The sequence below is a fragment of the Nansenia antarctica genome (assembly GCF_963989245.1).
Source record: "Nansenia antarctica genome assembly, chromosome: 10".
NCBI classification, from domain to species: Eukaryota; Metazoa; Chordata; class Actinopteri; order Argentiniformes; family Microstomatidae; genus Nansenia; species Nansenia antarctica.
The window spans coordinates 11,055,673-11,073,182 of record NC_137680.1 but is presented as its reverse complement, the minus strand read 5'-3'; the positions used below and the strand labels follow the sequence as shown (position 1 = coordinate 11,073,182).

At 43.6% G+C, this 17,510-nt stretch overlaps 1 protein-coding gene across 1 annotated transcript; it reads left to right on the top strand.

Moving 5' to 3' along the window:
* Positions 1-718: 718 nt before the first annotated feature.
* On the top strand, positions 719-17,259 carry nagpa (N-acetylglucosamine-1-phosphodiester alpha-N-acetylglucosaminidase; the record flags this gene model as incomplete). Its single annotated transcript, XM_080540954.1, has 12 exons — positions 719-723; positions 1,668-1,873; positions 2,094-2,361; positions 3,892-4,031; positions 6,287-6,395; positions 7,302-7,430; positions 7,569-7,771; positions 8,586-8,633; positions 9,235-9,363; positions 12,563-12,694; positions 15,785-15,866; positions 16,976-17,259. 12 exons carry the CDS (start codon positions 719-721, stop codon positions 17,223-17,225), a joined length of 1,701 nt encoding a protein of 566 aa, XP_080397080.1. The 3' UTR covers positions 17,226-17,259.
* Between the last annotated feature and the right edge of the window lie 251 nt (positions 17,260-17,510).

The following is a 17,510-nucleotide window of genomic DNA, read 5'->3' as shown; positions in this document are numbered from 1 at the left end:
TCATCATCACTTACTGTACAGGTTGTACAGAACCTAAGGGTTCTTCATCTGTCCCTGTAGGAGAACCCTTTAAGAAATTATGAATTTCTGTAACCCATTCTGTCACCGGATGTACATCCACTTCATTTACTGTCAACAACCAAAATAAATATTTTTAATAAGTCAATAACTCAAAATATGGTATGATAGCTTAGAACACCCAATTCTTTATGTAGAGAAATTCATATTTTGCAGCAGATATTAAACAGTTTATGGTCATTCATACTTATGAGTTAGAGTTGTTAGAAGTAGTCCTTGCAGGGTTCTCCCCAGGATTTTTTTTACAATGTGGTGCTGAATTGCATTATTATTATTATTATTATTATTATTATTATTATTATTATTAATAATAATAATAGTAGTAGTAGTAGTATTAGTATTCGCCACCAACGTTTTTTTTTTGGGTATAGCCTAATATGTAAACACATTGTGTTTGAAAGAGAAAAAGTCCCAGCCTCATTTTGTTACTGTTGTGTGGAATTGCCAATATCTTATTTAAGCAAGGGATTTCTGCATGCAAATAGCATTGGATGTCTGACAGGTCTGTCCTTCAAGTAACATTCCATAAAAATAAAAAATAAAACACTTATAGTGGCTTTAATCATAATTTTGGTTTATTCTGAGGACATCTTGGTTGCAGCAGTGGCATGTCTTGACCACTAGATGGTAGTGTTGCGTAATGCAGTGAGTCAACCTCAAATTCTAAGTGTATGAGCATTGGCCAGTTTTTGCTGCAACTCTTTACCCTCAGTCTACTATGACTGACCCCTGCATGCATTTCTCTCACACTGTCAAATGTCATTGGCTATGATGTTCTGTTTTGACGGCGTATGCCTACCGTACATAACATGAAGGTCTCAAATGACTCTGTGGTGTGTTTGTAGGAATTCTTTAAGTGGTGGTCATATGACCCTGGGGCTTTGGTATTATGTATCAGCTGCATAATAGTTGTCCGTATTCAGGCCTCATAGAGCTTCTAGGGCAGACTACAGTCTCCTTCTGGAAAGCACATTCATCTAGGCCTACATGACATTACACTACCCATGACACAAAACATTGACCTACTGATGGCTGTGTTTGTTTTGAAATGTAATCTATTTAATGTAGCCTAGTCAGAAGACTAAGAGTATTGGAAAGGAAAGTAAACATCTGCACTTAAGTTCTTAATTTTTGAATGCAGTTTGTGTATAATATATATATATATATATATATATTATATAATATATATATTAATTAATTAATTAATAATAATATATATTAATTAATATATTATATAATATATATATTAATTATCCATTGAAAGGTAGGCTAATAGAGGCCACTGGCAGCTGTTTGAGGGATGTGTTAGGCTGGTCATTTGGGAACCTCTGTAATAGGCTAATGTTCTTTGTGCCGTTCTCACCTTGTTGTAAATTAATAACTTTATTACAAATAAATATGTTCCCAGTGACCTTCACTACGTCACATATCTTTCCATCTTTATCTCTGGCAACATGTCCTCACTTGATTGGTAGCCTAAATGTAGATTGCTACAGTTTGTGGAAGGTTGCAAGGTATTTTGCATAACAGTTGTTAATTGTAAAGTAATGTTTAGGCTTAGATAATCAAAGATTGATTTTTCTTGACAGATCCTCTTTGGACGATGACCTCCTGTTACCGTACACCCACGGCCATGGCCCCTCCCACTCCCACCGTCATGTCCGTGACTGCCAGCCCATTGTCCACGGCAACGTCACACACGAGACCTGGCCGGCCAGCAACCACACAGGAGTGTCTGTTGCAGACTCCAAAATCTTTATTTCTGATGTCCCTGCCACGTCCCGCTATGTCACAGGTCAGTGTAGCTAATTTGCCCTGAAAATACCCAAGAAAATGTACCCAACATTGGCATGATGCCATTTCTTAGATTCCCTAGAAAGCTCACAGCAATGGATGCTGTTCTGTTGATGTACTTTGAGCTTTGAGCTTTGAGTTTTTCCTGGTCAGAGCATGTGTCCAGGAAAACCCCCTGTCCCCACTATATTTAAAATGACTGATTTCCTTCCCTGTCCCAGGTCACATGACGGTGGTCCACGACCCCCTGAAGACTCTGTCGGTGCTGGAGCCTGGGGGTCCGGGCGGCTGCGGGAAGAACCTGAGAGCGGGGGTGGAGGAGACGGCCAGGGCAGGGAGGTGTCTCTATGCCCAGAACGGGGGGTACTTCGGGACCAAGGGTGGGGAGTGTTTGGGGAACGTGGTGAGCGACGGGGTGCTGGTGAGGGACAGCAGAGGGGTGCAGAACGCCCAGTTTGGCATCCGGAAGGACGGAACGCTGGTGTTTGGGTAAGGGGTCTGGCATTTGGTGTCTACTCTTAGTATTTGTTCTCGTTCTTTCTCTTTCTCTGCTTGATGTATCTATTACATCAGGTAGTGGTGGTCTAGTGGATAGTGGATAGTGAGTTGGACTTGTGATCGGAAGGTTGTGAGTTAAAATCCCGCCTGAAACCACACCACTACTAGTGTGCCCTTGGGTAAGGCACTTAGCCCTCAGTTACTCCAGGGGGAATGTCCCTGTAATTCGTAATTGTAAGTCGCTTTGGATAAAAGCGTCTGCTAAATGGCAACATTATCTATTCTCTCTCTCCTCCCCTCTCTATGCTTTGTTTGTCTCAGAGATTCCCAATTACATTTTAGGTAAAGGTCAATTAAACTGCAGGTACACACAGATTGTTTACTTTACTGTATTGGAACTGACACAACCCATAAGCTGATGTACATTGTCATTGGATGTTGATGCATACGCCTACCTGTACTTAGGTTAGTACAGCATAATGATTGAATGAGGCCTTATTTTTCCTTGTTTCTTGCGACCATCATTTGGGCTTACTGAAATTGTGTTTTGTCAGATTTGTTCTAGCCTCTTTGTTTCTCAGTGTTTCACTTTAATGCAGGTGCACAGGCCACCCGAATAAGACGGCCAACAAAAACAATACACACACACTCCACAAAAAGCACAATTGTGTAATGCAAAAACTACCGCCTCATAAAAAAGAACCAATTAGACTGGTTACAGTACTCCCTGTTCCTCTGGGAAGTGTGTCGTGTTGACCTGTCAGTCAACAGAGTAGAGTTATGGCCCTACCTTGGAATGTTCTGGTGTTACAAGATAAGGGTGTTGACGTTCCTGTACGTTTCGATGGAAAAACCAGAAGAGTGAGAGCGAGAAAAAAGAAAACAGCAGTGAGGAGGGGCATACACTGATAAAACCAACCACCTGGAACGGACGGCTGCTAGGTTGTTGTGAAGAGGGGCTGATGTAATCTTGTTTGGGTGGAATCATTAAAACATTCACTGTTTTCTGTGTTTATTTTTTTATTTTTTTATTATATTTTATATTTTATTTTATTTTCTCTTAGGCAGAGTGCCAAGGCCCCTCTCTAGGAACAGTTGGGCTTGTCAACATTCAACTTATTCAACTGAAATTACTTGAAGCCGTAATATTTATTCCTGGCCAGGGCTCCCCTAGAGAGGGGGGGGGGGGGGGTTGTGTTTGGTATACACACAGTGCTTTGGCTGAGGCAGGCTGCCTCAAGTTGAGTTGTTTGCTTTTCTCAATATTATTAATTAATCTTTATAGATAGATAAGGGAATGTAAAAACAATGAAAAAAGATGTGTCAACATGGGTATTTCTCAGTGTTCCTATAGTTGTTTTGATAATTATAAAGAACCTTTACTAGATGCTGATTGGTGTTCAGATCCCACTCTATATCTCTCCTTTTTTGCTCCCTCTCACTCCCCCCTTCTTCTGCCCCCATCTCTTTCTGCATTTCACCTCTCTCTCTTTCACTCCCGCTCTCTCTTTCTGTCTTTAGTTATCTCTCTGAGGAAGACGTGCTGGATGAGGCCAACCCTTTCGTCCAGTTGGTCAGTGGTGTGGTGTGGCTGTTGCGCAACGGCCAGGTCTACATCAACCAGAGCATAGAGGCGGAGTGTGACAAGACACAGGAGACAGGTATGATAGATGATGCAACCACACTGACGCAGGACACAGGTATGATAGATGACAACATGATACAACCACACTGACACAGGACACAGGTAAGATAGGGAGGTCTACATGATACTACCACACTGACGCAGGACACAGGTAAGATAGGGAGGTCTACATGATACTACCACACTGACGCAGGACACAGGTAAGATAGGGAGGTCTACATGATACTACCACACTGACGCAGGACACAGGTACGATAGGGAGGTCTACATGATACTACCACACTGATGCAGGACACAGGTAAGATAGGGAGGCCTACATGATACTACCACACTGATGCAGGACACAGGTACGATAGGGAGGTCTACATGATACTACCACACTGATGCAGGACACAGGTAAGATAGGGAGGTCTACATGATACTACCACACTGACGCAGGACACAGGTAAGATAGGGAGGTCTACATGATACTACCACACTGACGCAGGACACAGGTAAGATAGGGAGGTCTACATGATACTACCACACTGACGCAGGACACAGGTAAGATAGGGAGGTCTACATGATACTACCACACTGACGCAGGACACAGGTAAGATAGGGAGGTCTACATGATACTACCACACTGACGCAGGACACAGGTAAGATAGGGAGGTCTACATGATACTACCACACTGACGCAGGACACAGGTAAGATAGGGAGGTCTACATGATACTACCACACTGACGCAGGACACAGGTAAGATAGGGAGGCCTACATGATACTACCACACTGACGCAGGACACAGGTAAGATAGGGAGGTCTACATGATACTACCACACTGACGCAGGACACAGGTAAGATAGGGAGGTCTACATGATACTACCACACTGACGCAGGACACAGGTAAGATAGGGAGGTCTACATGATACTACCACACTGACGCAGGAGACAGGTAAGATAGGGAGGTCTACATGATACCACCACACTGACGCAGGACACAGGTAAGATAGGGAGGTCTACATGATACTACCACACTGACGCAGGACACAGGTAAGATAGGGAGGTCTACATGATACTACCACACTGATGCAGGACACAGGTAAGATAGGGAGGTCTACATGATACTACCACACTGACGCAGGACACAGGTAAGATAGGGAGGTCTACATGATACTACCACACTGACGCAGGACACAGGTAAGATAGGGAGGTCTACATGATACTACCACACTGATGCAGGACACAGGTAAGATAGGGAGGTCTACATGATACTACCACACTGACGCAGGACACAGGTAAGATAGGGAGGTCTACATGATACTACCACACTGACGCAGGAGACAGGTAAGATAGGGAGGTCTACATGATACTACCACACTGACGCAGGACACAGGTAAGATAGGGAGGTCTACATGATACTACCACACTGACGCGGGGTGAGCTTTACGGTAGCTGTGTAGCTCACGATAAGTCCACTCTAGGCCATATAGACCAAAAGACGTTAGTTTTCTCAGAAACAATGGTGCATGCAGAAGCTCCTCGGAAATTTAGAACTTTTCGATTTTTGTGTAGAATTTGGTTTTATCCTGTGTGGAGATGTTAAACATTTCCCAGTTTCCTATCCGTCTACAGACAGGCACTTTGTAAAAAGGGCTAGACAAATACATTTGAATTTGACATGTACTTAGTTTTAACACATTTTGTTTGGTCGCTGACAGAATTGACAGAATTATAAATGTTACACTTGTAAATCTGTAGTGGTTGTGTTATGGAGAGTTAAAGTTAAGTACCCATTAGCTACAAAGCTTTTGGGAAACTGGGCCTAGATCTTGAATGATGAGCTAGAAGAACATTGCTTGGCTTTAGTGCTTCATTATGTAGTTACACCTGTTCATCTTACTCAAGGTAGCAGTTTCCATTAAGCACAGATCTAGAATCAGCTTATCCAACCTCAACCCATTATGTTAGAAGGTCAAAAGCAGAACTGGCCTCTTACATCAGCTCTTAGGGGTAACTTAATTCTATAATAGTATTGTGCGTATATGTTTTTTCTCTATTTCCAATGAGATGTGGACAGTTTGTCTTTGTCTTCACATGATCTATATCATGTGGCCAAAGTGTTGTCATAGTGTTGCCCAATCAATGAAAACATTACGCAAGTTGTTTTTTTACGTTATCTAATAATACAATATTAAATACACAAAACCCTTTGTCTAACCCTAACCCTAAACAAAACACTAGTCTGTCATGAAATTTTAATCTATTTTTATATGTTACTTACTTGGCAGGGTCATTCCGCCAATTTGTGGAAGTGGTGTCGGCTAGGACGGCTGTGGGTCACGATGAGGAGGGGAAACTGATCCTCTTCCACATAGATGGACAGACGGAGCGCAGAGGGTAAACCAGGAGGAGAGGAAAAAGAGTTGGTAGAGGGAGAAAGGGTGTAGGAGGGACCGAAGGTCTAAAGGAGAGGCTGGGGTAAGAGTGAGGAGAGGGAGAAACGTGGTGGAAAGGGACGGGTCATGGAAAGGTGGATGGGAGATTCAATTAGGAGAGAGGGAGCAGAAGGGATTTGAGTAAGGGGACAGGGTAGGAAGGGGTGAGGGGGAAAGAGAGAATGGAGGACAATGGAAAGGTGTAATTGGAGCATAGGGAGAAGATTGGAGTGAGTAATAAAGTCTCTGGAAAGAGAGTGTGATGGAAATCATACAGGGAGAAGAGGGAGTGGGAGAAAGACGAGAGGTAGTAAAACTGATGGAGGTCGGTGAGGCAGAGAGAAAAGGGGGCCATTTTAGCCTATTGAGGGAGAGAGATGGGGGGGGATAAGAAATAATGTTCAACCCTCTGATCAATTATATTGATCTGGCTTTCCCAAAGCAATGCACAAATGACCTAATGGACAAAGAGATTAATGTGTTTGTGTTAGATCTGGCTTTTGAAACCAAGACAAGACAAGGCTGGTGACATGTATTTACATGTCCATAGCCTCTGTATCTCCACTCAATATCTCAACATATGAAGTCAATAAATTCCTAGAACACTCTCAGGATGAATGTCAATTCCTTTATTCCTTGCGTCCTCTCTCCATGCGTCCTTCTCAAAACTCAGAGGACAGGAACCTCAAAGCATCTCCTCAAGTGTTTTGAGAAGGAGGCAAGGACAGAGGATTTGATGAATCAAGGAAAGTCTTGAGATTCAGCCTATCCTGTCTTATGTCTTATGTTATGGTAATATTCTCTCTCTCTCTCTCTCTCTCTCTCTCTCTCTCTCTCTCTCTCTCTTTCTCTCTGTCTGTATGTACAGAATGAATCTTTGGGAGGTGGCCGACTTCTTGAAAGGTCAGGGGGTCATCAATGCCATCAACCTGGACGGGGGCGGATCCTCCACCTACATTGTCAACGGCTCATTGGCCAGTTACCCTTCTGACCACTGGTGAGCCAATCAGAGCAAAGATGATGGCTCTGTGTCTTTTGTTCAGCTGCAGTATGAAAGCTTGATAATAATATAATATAATATTATATTATAATAATAATAATTTCCCCCCCCTCACTCCTCATTTCCTCTGCCCAGTTCCTCTCCCATGTGGCGCTGCCCACGCCAGGTCTCCACTGTCCTTTGCGTCCACCTGCCTCTGTGCCAGCCGGAGGACTGCAGCGGCCATGGAGCCTGTGTGGACGGGCACTGCCAGTGCCAGGAGGGCTGGAGCGGCGCGGGCTGCAACACTCTGTTGTGCAGACCGCCTGCCTGCGGTGCCCATGGGGTCTGTACGCAGTGTGAGTGTTGTTGCCTGGTAGAAATGTGTGGGGTTCTCTTCTCGTTCCCGGGGTGTGTGATTAGCTTTCAGCTAGTTTTGAGTAACGATTGCGGAATATGATTGTGATGGTTCATTTAATTGTTTCCTGTTTATTTTTAATCTGTGTATTTGAAGTCTATGTAGGTTCAGGCAGGGCACTTTAAGGAGGGGGCAGCTGGCCGTCAGATGACTGACAGTTGAACCCACCTTTGAAAGAAAGCAAGACATCACATGTTCATGGGACCAGCGTTAAGAGCCTGACACACAGTGTTTTAACAATGTTTCGCCACTGGCTATGCAAGATACATTTTGGGTCATCCCACCCATTGTGTTTTCCACCTGCAGATTCGCTCTATGTTTACCTACCTATGGGGGGGTTTGAAAGGTTTATCGGCTCCCCGCCTTATAATTGAGTATTTTATGTTGTTTAACAGGGATGTTTGGCGGGGAGCTATATCAGAGCAAAAGCCACCCAAATACGCCAAACCTAATGTATTGCCGTTTTTATTAAACTTATTAAAACTACGCAAGTGTCCTGACTGAACTATTTCAGTATAAGGTCACGAGGATTGTTAACATTATTCGTCAAGAGATTAGGTAATGTACATGGTTGTGTGGGACCGGATCCCCTGGTGGAACAACAAGCTACTGTATAGTTGGAAAATGTTTCTCCTCATTGTGTTGTTCCTCTCCTCCCTCACCACTATATTTCTTCTATTTATCTCATTCTCCTTATATTCTCCCTTTTCTGTCTCTTTCTCTCTCCTACTCATCTTCTCTATTCTGTGATGCAGACGGCTGTGCGTGTGATGCAGGCTGGAGAGGGCAGAACTGCAGCCACGGTAATTAGCCACTCTGACCTTGTTAGACATGCACAACTGTGTCATCTGGCGTGAAACATGGACCTACCTACCTAACCCTGTGATTGGTGGAGAATGTGCACCATAGAGCCAGGCCAAATACAGTCTTAGTCCTAAGAGTTCAAAGGTCATACGATTTAACGCATTCCAGGGCAACTACCAAGGGCAATCAGATCTCTTATGTTAAACTTTGCATGGCCTAGCTCACCTCTCTCAACATTGTAACACTGTTGTAGTAATAATAATAATAATAATAATAATAATAATAATAATAATAATAAATGTTATTTGTAAAGAGCTTTCCATTTGTACAATCTGAGTGCATTAAAAAGGAAAAGAAATCAAATCAAATAAGAAATCAAAGAACACTACAGGAGTGCCTAAAAGACCTGGTTTGAAGGAGATTGTTCACCTGGTTAGTGTCTGACAAGAGAGCATACGGAGGTTACTAGCTTATAATAATAATAATAATAATAATAATAATAATAATAATAGTAATATTATAATGACATGTTATTAAGCCCTTGGAATGACATACAGCATAGTAGCTTACAAGTGTTTGTTGTTTCTGTCACCTTTGAAGTGTGTGCCTCTGGTTTCTACGGCGACGGCTGCAATCAGACGTGCACCTGTGCCAACGAGGGCTTGTGTGACCCCATCCACGGCCGCTGCAACTGCCCAGCTGGTTTCCTTGGTGACTCCTGTGAACAAGGTGTGTGTGTGTGTGTGTGTGTGTGTGTGTGTGTGTGTGTGTGTGTGTGTGTGTGTGTGTGTGTGTGTGCGTGCGCGTGTGCATGTGCGTGGTGTGGTGTGGTGCGGGGTATTGGTGTGTATCCCTGAGTTGTGTGTGACTAAAACAACCAGAAGAAGTCCCCCAATCACATTCTATCTTTCCGATGTGGTCACTTCCGCCACCCTGCTTCCATGGCGAGTGAAGAGCTGTACCAAGTTGTCCACAGACGATAATCTATAGTCAGTTTTGTAATTTCACTCACAAATGGATAAGCTAAGAATTAGGAAAGGTGATGCTGGTCCTAGATCTGTTTCCTACGGGCAACTTTCACCTGGGTCCATATTCACAAATGATCTAAGAGTAGGAGTGTTGATCTAGGACTACTTTTGCCTTTTATATTATAGTGATTTATATTATATGGACAGATGGGGACATAATCCTTTCTTTTTTTCATGTTTAAAATCAAAATCCCGTGTGATTACAATGACACCACAAACAAAAGGATTATATGCATTATATGCAAACAAGTTCTACCACATACTGATCATTTGAAGGTTTCTATCACAAAAAATTAAACCTAAACATTAACTTCACTGTTGTGTCTATCAGACTACTGAAGACGTACGACACGTCCTAGATATTCAGGTTCATATTCAGGTTCTCCAGAACCTTGTCCTCTGACTGCCTGTTTCTCTCAACAGCCGTAGAGTCTGTTGTCTGAGTCATGATGTCGATTCTGGACATGTCGTTCCTTTGGCCGATATTCACGTTGGGGTTAGGGATGGGGTTGAGGGTATCCTTTCCCCATTACATAGTGAAGGCTATTTTTCTGTAGTGCATGATTGAGAAGTAGTCGTAGGGAGAGGTCAGGTTGGTCTGTTGTTTTTGGAAGTTAAAGACCGTGCTGAGGGTACTGTACTCCCAGTTGATCCTGACGTGCTTGGTCACGGTCACTCCTGGTCTGCTCATGCTGCCTGGAAGCCCAGAGCGTAGTTGATCTCCTACTGAATGTTACCGTGGTGAAGGCAGCCGCTCCTCTTGATGGAGAGAACCTGCTGGCCTCCGACTCTCCCGACGAGATATGAGAAGCAGCCTCAACGCTGCTGAAGTGGTGTGGGGAACAAAGCAAATGCCATGGAAGGACTTTATGGCACGGTTGATCATCTGACTCTCTCGCTGAGAGAGCCGCTGTTAGTGGCCAGAATTCTGGTGCTGATGTCCATATGTCCAGCCTCAGAGTCGTCTATCTGGTTGTCTTCTCCACTTCCCGCCTCCAGGAGAGGGTTGGCCTGCGAGAGACCCAGCAGGAGCAGCAGGAGGAGGGTGAGAGAGAGAGGGACGATGGTCCATCTTCATCATGGAGAGTTACGATAAGTAGATCTGGATGGCTACTTGACGCTGGTAGTGGAGGTAGATGGCTCTAGATGGTTGTAGAGATGCTGTGAAGAGGTTCCTTGGCAGTGAGGCTGATGTCTGAGAGTGGTCAGTCAAGGCCTTTTAACTGAAAGGATAAGTTCAGTTAAATGTTTATCTATGATGTAAATTGCATGCTGTAGACACTGTACAGACACTGCCACAATGTTATATTCTATTTTGTTGGACTCTATCGATGCTTCACCTCATTTCTTTCCCTATGGCTCAAGACCAAAGAAATTGAATATAGGCTAACATTACTGAAAAAGATCTGATGGCTGGAATGTCTTTTGGAGCCTTTGTTCACGGTTGCGCGGTTGCCCTGCTGACTTCCATTGGAGCCGATAAGTTTCTCAAAACCAAGCAAATTAACCCAAAAACGGTATATACTATACCCTTCTACATTTACCTAACAAATAGAGATTTGGTGAAACAAATGTGAATCTGTCCTTTAATGTCAGTAATTCTGAACATGTCTTATTGTTTTTACATATTTTAAATATAAAAGTTACCTGACACACCAGACGCAATGGCAACACAAATATTGTTGGACTCAAAAAAAGGGTAAAAAAAAAAACAAGGATCAGAAATAACAAATAAAACACAACCGCCCAAGATAATGTTTGTTTTTTACTTTTTGTTTTGTTTTGTTTGTACACTCGTCCCACCGGAGGGATTCCTTCAAACTTTGCATCACTCCTTGGAGCTTTACTGTAACCATTCTGCAAACGGCGGTGGTTCCTTTTATTTCCAGTGTCGCATTATAACCCTCTCCTTTTTGTCTTTTTTCCCCCGGTCAAATAAGAAATATAATATGTTTTAATGTCTGGTAGTGGCATTCCTCCCTCCTTTTTTGGCAACAATAACTTTTCAGGGGCAATTAATGGCTCTTTTTTTATTCCATAATTCAAAGGTGGGGGACCTGATCCTACCTCAGCACTTCTACTCTGCGGCTTTGTGAATACAGGCCCTGGAGCTTTGCAAGGTACCTTGGAGAGCTTCCCATGTTATGAAAAGCAAGTCTGCTTTATTCTCACTCTCACGAAGATCACCGTGATCAAACAAAAGCTTTCCCCGTTGCTCAGACTCGTACACTTCCTTTGCGTCGTTGGACCTGCCAAGTCCCTTGCTCTGATTCTATGAATGAACAGCTGGAACACATTAGCCCTAATATTCTACTAAGCATCCTTGCCCTGCTAAATCCTGAGTTGAATACCTCTGCATTCATGATTTAATAAAGCCATTGTTGGTGTTTTTTGTGTCTTTTCTCTCACTTTATGTATAATACATCATTTCAGCAGTGTAGAGTGTTGTAATCCTGATGTATTATGGCCAGAATAATATGTCTATAATAATTAGTTTTATCGCTTGTTCTGTAAAATGACAGGACATAAAGCATGGTAACACAGCATGTCAAACAACCAACACGTTGGATTATACTGGAGTGTTTTGTTGGACATAGTCCATATAACATTATAAAGTAATTGTATTATCTGGCCTGAGATACCCAGTGGATCAACGTAGCGTGTTTTTATTCAAGTAATGAATGTTCACACATCCCTTTTAAATTAATGTGATACAGGCACTTCGAGGGTGTCCGTAAATGAAAAGAAAGAAACCCCAGCACACTGCACCATGATGTTTAAAAGTAGATGTGTATCGTGTGCACATGAAAATCCCTGTGAAGTCTGAGAGGGAGTTTCTTTACATGTAGTGTGAAATCTAACCCTGTTGACTCTTTCTCGTTGACATCACTTCCTGTCAGAGTGCCCCCTGGGGTTCTACGGGCTGAACTGCAGGCAGGAGTGTCAGTGCCAGGACAAGTGTCCATGTGACCCTGTCACAGGAAGCTGCCAGGCCCAGTTCCAGGGGGAGAGGAACGACACCATACACAGAGGTACAGAATTACAGTCCCATAACACCCTACACCCAGGACACCTAGTTCCAGCACCAGGACATAGGGAGCAGAAGCGCGTGTGATGTCTGCTGCTCCTTTTTGTAAATCCCCCATGTACTCTGAATTCAAATGTTGTAGTGTTTTGTACACAGCCTGTTACATTTGTAAAGCATCTAATGCTTAATTTTCTGGGATGTAATGAAAGAAATGCCCGTAGAAGATTGGAGAATATAACATTTCGAAATGGGGAACATTATGAAGAATATACACTCACTGAATACTTTATTAGGAACACTATACTAATACTGGGTAGGGCCTCCCTTGTAATACCGGGTACAGCCTCAATTCTTCATGGCATTGATTCCACAAGATGTTGGAAACATTCCTTTGAGATTCTGGTCCACGATGACATGATTACATCACGCAATGCCGATTTTTCAGGTGCACTTTCAAGCTGTGAATCTCCCGTTCTACCACATCCCAAAGATGTTCTATTGGATTTAGATCCAGTGACTGGGAAGGCCACTGAAGACCACTGACCTCATTGTCATGTTCATGAAACCAGTTTGAGATGACTTTTGCTTTGTGATATGGTGCATTATCATGCTGGAAGTAGCACCTGGTCAGCAAGCAACAATACTCAAATAGGCTGTGGCATTCAAGTGATGAATTGGTGGATTGATTGATATTAACGGGCCCAAAGTGTACAAAGAAAACATTCCCATTCCCACACCATTACACCACCTGAATGAATGAGAATGTGTACAGGTGTTCCTAATAAAGTGTTCAGTGAGAGTATCCATATGATATTCATTTACAAACCCTTATTAGAATATTGCATGATGTTTGCCACTGGAGTCATGTACCTAGGCCAGGGCTATTCTTTTTCTGTGCTTAGTGCAATGGGCATAGTACTGATCTTTCAATTGGCTTGACAGTCTATAAACATCAGTTCTTTCATTGTAGTGCAAATCAGACAGGTCTGATTTGTTTTCAAATAAGTTTGAGTGAGTTGTTTTCAACTTGTTTTTTTCTTTGTCGCTTTAATCATAACATTCAGACTCTACCTCTCTCATCTCTGTGTGTGTCCGCGATTGTGTGTCTGTGTGTGCATCCATGTATGTGTGTGTGCGTGCGTGTGCGTGTGTGTGTGTGCGTTTCTTGAATGTGTGCGTGCAAGAATGACCTAGTGTAATCTTATTCATCATAATTCTAAAAGGCTAAACTGATTCTAAATCAGCACTCCTGAGACACTTTATGAATACAGGCCCTGGACTCTGTGTAGTTTTGTATTGCACTATTATTTACCCTGTGTCTACTGTGGTGGTAGGGTTTCTTATGTTGGATGATCAGTTGTTTGCTGGAAGGGTTGGAAGGTTTCCACTCTCTACAGTGACTCATTGCTCTCTCTGTCTGTCACTCTCTTTGTGTTTGCTTTCTCCCCCCCCCCCCCCCTCCCCTCCCTCTCTCTCTCTTTCCCTCGCTCTCGCTCGCTTGCATTGCAACAAGCCTATGTTGGAGGGTGGCAGTGTGTTGTCAAGTGCTCCTCCCTCCCCCTAAAACTCCAGAGTGATAAACAAATCAGGAAAGGATTAGGAGAGGGGGATGTGTGTGTGTGTGTGTGTGTGTGTGTGTGTGTGTGTATGTCTGTGTGTGTGTGTGTCCTTCTTCATAAGCCAAATCATTGTTTTGGTCTGGTTCACATCTACTGTATGAAACCACTGTAACCAACCACAGAGGAGGAGGAGAACCTGTCTAGACATGTCATGGGCGCTAATATAAGCTAGCTGATAGCCTCTCTTCCCTCTCTTCCCTCTCTCCACCCTTTTAAAAGAAACATTATCCTTGAATTTGTCCACCCACCTCTATGTTCACATCAGTTCAAAAATCAATACCAAACCATAACATACTCAGTGTACAGTCAACATGTTTTCCCCCACGCGAATTGGTTACAATAATTCAAACATATGACTGAAAAGTTACCGAACGTGTAGTGCCTATTCATTCATAATAATTACCAGTCTTCCTTCTTACAGCTTTGCGTTTATTTGAAGGCAGTTCACAGATTTGAGGTAGGCTGCAAAGTGACCAAGCTTGTAGTGTTTATTTGATGAATTTTAAGTATTTGACAGTATTATTTGAAAACAGTCAGTTGGCCAAAAGGTGCAGTCTAAAAACTCATAATTTACCTAAGTTTCATCAACGTTGTCACAGTGGTGTCAGAGACAAAGCGTGTGACACACACATGTACGAAGAACGAGAAGCGTGTTACAGGGGCCCAATTTCATCAATGGGGACAACAAACTCAAACAAACTCATGCCCGAGGTGTAATCAGAGAGAGGCTGAGGCAAACACTTCTTTGACAAGTTACTTAATCAGGAGGAGGAGAGGAAGAGAGACACGGACAGAGTCAGTCAGTCTGGGGGTGTCTCTGCCTCCAGTCCTTCACACCCCCATCCACTTAAAAAACACACACTCACACCCCCCTTCAGTCGTGGAGTGCAGCCCGATTTAGTGCCCCTTGTCTGGGGTCTACCACAAGATTTTCTTCCTGATGAGCCGACTGGCTCATCTACATATTATGAACATAAGCTTTTCATTGGTTGGCTTGTTTGCAGTGTTCCTAATATGTGTTTAACAAATGTAAATGTGTATGCATTGGAGGGAGTTGAAACAACATTGGCAACATTGTTGTTGAGTCTTTTTCTTTCTGTCCTGCAATTACAAGCATTACATGTACAATGTAGTTATTTAGCTGATCTACTCATCTAAAGCAACTGACAATGACACCCTTTATCACACTATTAAGCTTACTGGAACTGTACTGTGCTTGTTTGGATATTTTCTGTTCACATTGTCATTTCCAGCACAGTTCCAGCAACTATGGTGGATGTGTAACCAGGCAAGCACGGTAGCTTAGCTCGCCTCAGCTCAGTATTGTGAAGAGTGTGTTAAACAAATGTTTTAATTAAAAAAGCTTAAACAACCACATATCCTACTTGAAAAGGCACTACAAGAGGATGAGGCTGTAGGCATGGTGGTGCAGAGTGCTTACTGTAATTGCTGTTGGTTGTGTTGTGTTTCCACAGCTGGCCATTGTCTGGCCAATCAGATGTTCCGAATATGGACAGAGGAGGAGGAAGCACACAAACTGAGGCCTTATCTCACAGAGTCAGTGTCAAAGGTCAAACCAAGTGACCTCTCCAAAGCCTCCACAATTGCAGCCACCCCCCCCCCCTCCCGCTTTCCTCCCATCAATCCCATCCCTCCTTTAGTCCCTTCCTCCCCTCCTTACTCATTCAGTCCCTCTCCAGTACCGTAAATATATGCATTATGAACAGCTTGAGAAACACACCCGTGCTATTTTTCACAGCTCCTCTATGATTGAGAAATACAACATCACTTAATCATATCTCACGGTCGCAGCTTGACTGTGAACACTGAACAGCATGTCCAATGTTTGATGATGTTCAATTATCGGCGTGGACACGCAAACAAAAAACCCCACAACCAGGCAAGTAAGACTGGCCATCCCTACTTATAGACAAATATGAGTCTTGTCTGGAGAGGCCAATCTGCATTTGTTCATTGTTAATTGTTAATTGTTAATTGTATTTATAATGCGCCCCCCATCCAACTTTTACATCGGCCCGGGGCGCAGCCCGGGTAAAGGAACAGATAAAGACAAGGACAAGGACAAGGAACACAGAAAGCAAACAGACACAGACTACTTAAACGAACATCTCAAGGGATACAATTTACAACAAATAGGGAGTAGACTTAGGGAACATTAGTGTTAGTGTTTTTTACTTTTCACATGCAAGTGAGGGATTGTTTCACATTGCTATGGTTTCAGCTGAGGGCTTTCTGGAGGTCTCTGGACACAGAAGGTGGAGGGTGGTGAAGTGAACTTCCTTCTTCGGTGTCATAATGTTCCCCCCTTTTCAGTCTTCTCTACCTTCTCCTCTCCCTGTTGGCCTTCTCCTCTCCCTGTCCTTACAATTGTCCTTTTCAGAACCTGTTGTTACCTGCCCTCCCATCACTTTCCTTTGATCATTTCATTAGTTCTATGCACCCCTCCTCTCCTTGTCCATCGCCTACCATCTCATCCTCCTATCAAATATCTCCCTCCGGCCCTCCTCCATTGCTCTTTCTCTCTATAGACAGACCTGGCTATCCTCCTCCCCTCATTCAATCCACCCCTTCTCTTACTATATTTCAACCTTTTTCTCTCACTCCTCCTCTCATCTCCCTCTCTCTCTCTCTCTCCATCTCCTCAGGCAGACTTGGCTCATCATCACTGCACTGTTGACCTCGTTGCTATTGGCCAGCGTGGTGGGTCACCTGATACGGGTGTGTCCGGGTTCCGCATCTCACCACCCCGGCCGTGAAGACTACTTCTACGTCCCTCTGACCAATCTAAACGGCGGTGGGGGCCGCACAGAGGTCAGAGGTGAAGGGTCACAACCCGGCAAAGGAGCTTTCGAGCTGGAGGAATCGGAGGATGAACTGTGGTCCAACCAGCACTAAGGACGTCAGGGGAGTGATGGGTGGTAGTGTCCTCCTCTGCCTGAACTTGCTCTCAGGGTCATACAGAGGGTCTGGGGCAAAAACAAACCAGCAGTGGAGGAGATGGGGAGAGACATTCAGAGCAAGATATATAGAGGAAGGAGCGATGGAATGAAAGCAGCACTAAGAGAGGGAGAACCTGAAAGGAGTAAGGAGATCCTGGAAAGATCAATGGCTCTATTTGTTATCCCCATTTTGAGAGAGGCTATTTGTCTCTCGCTGCTTCCCTGTCAGCCCCCTTGTTAG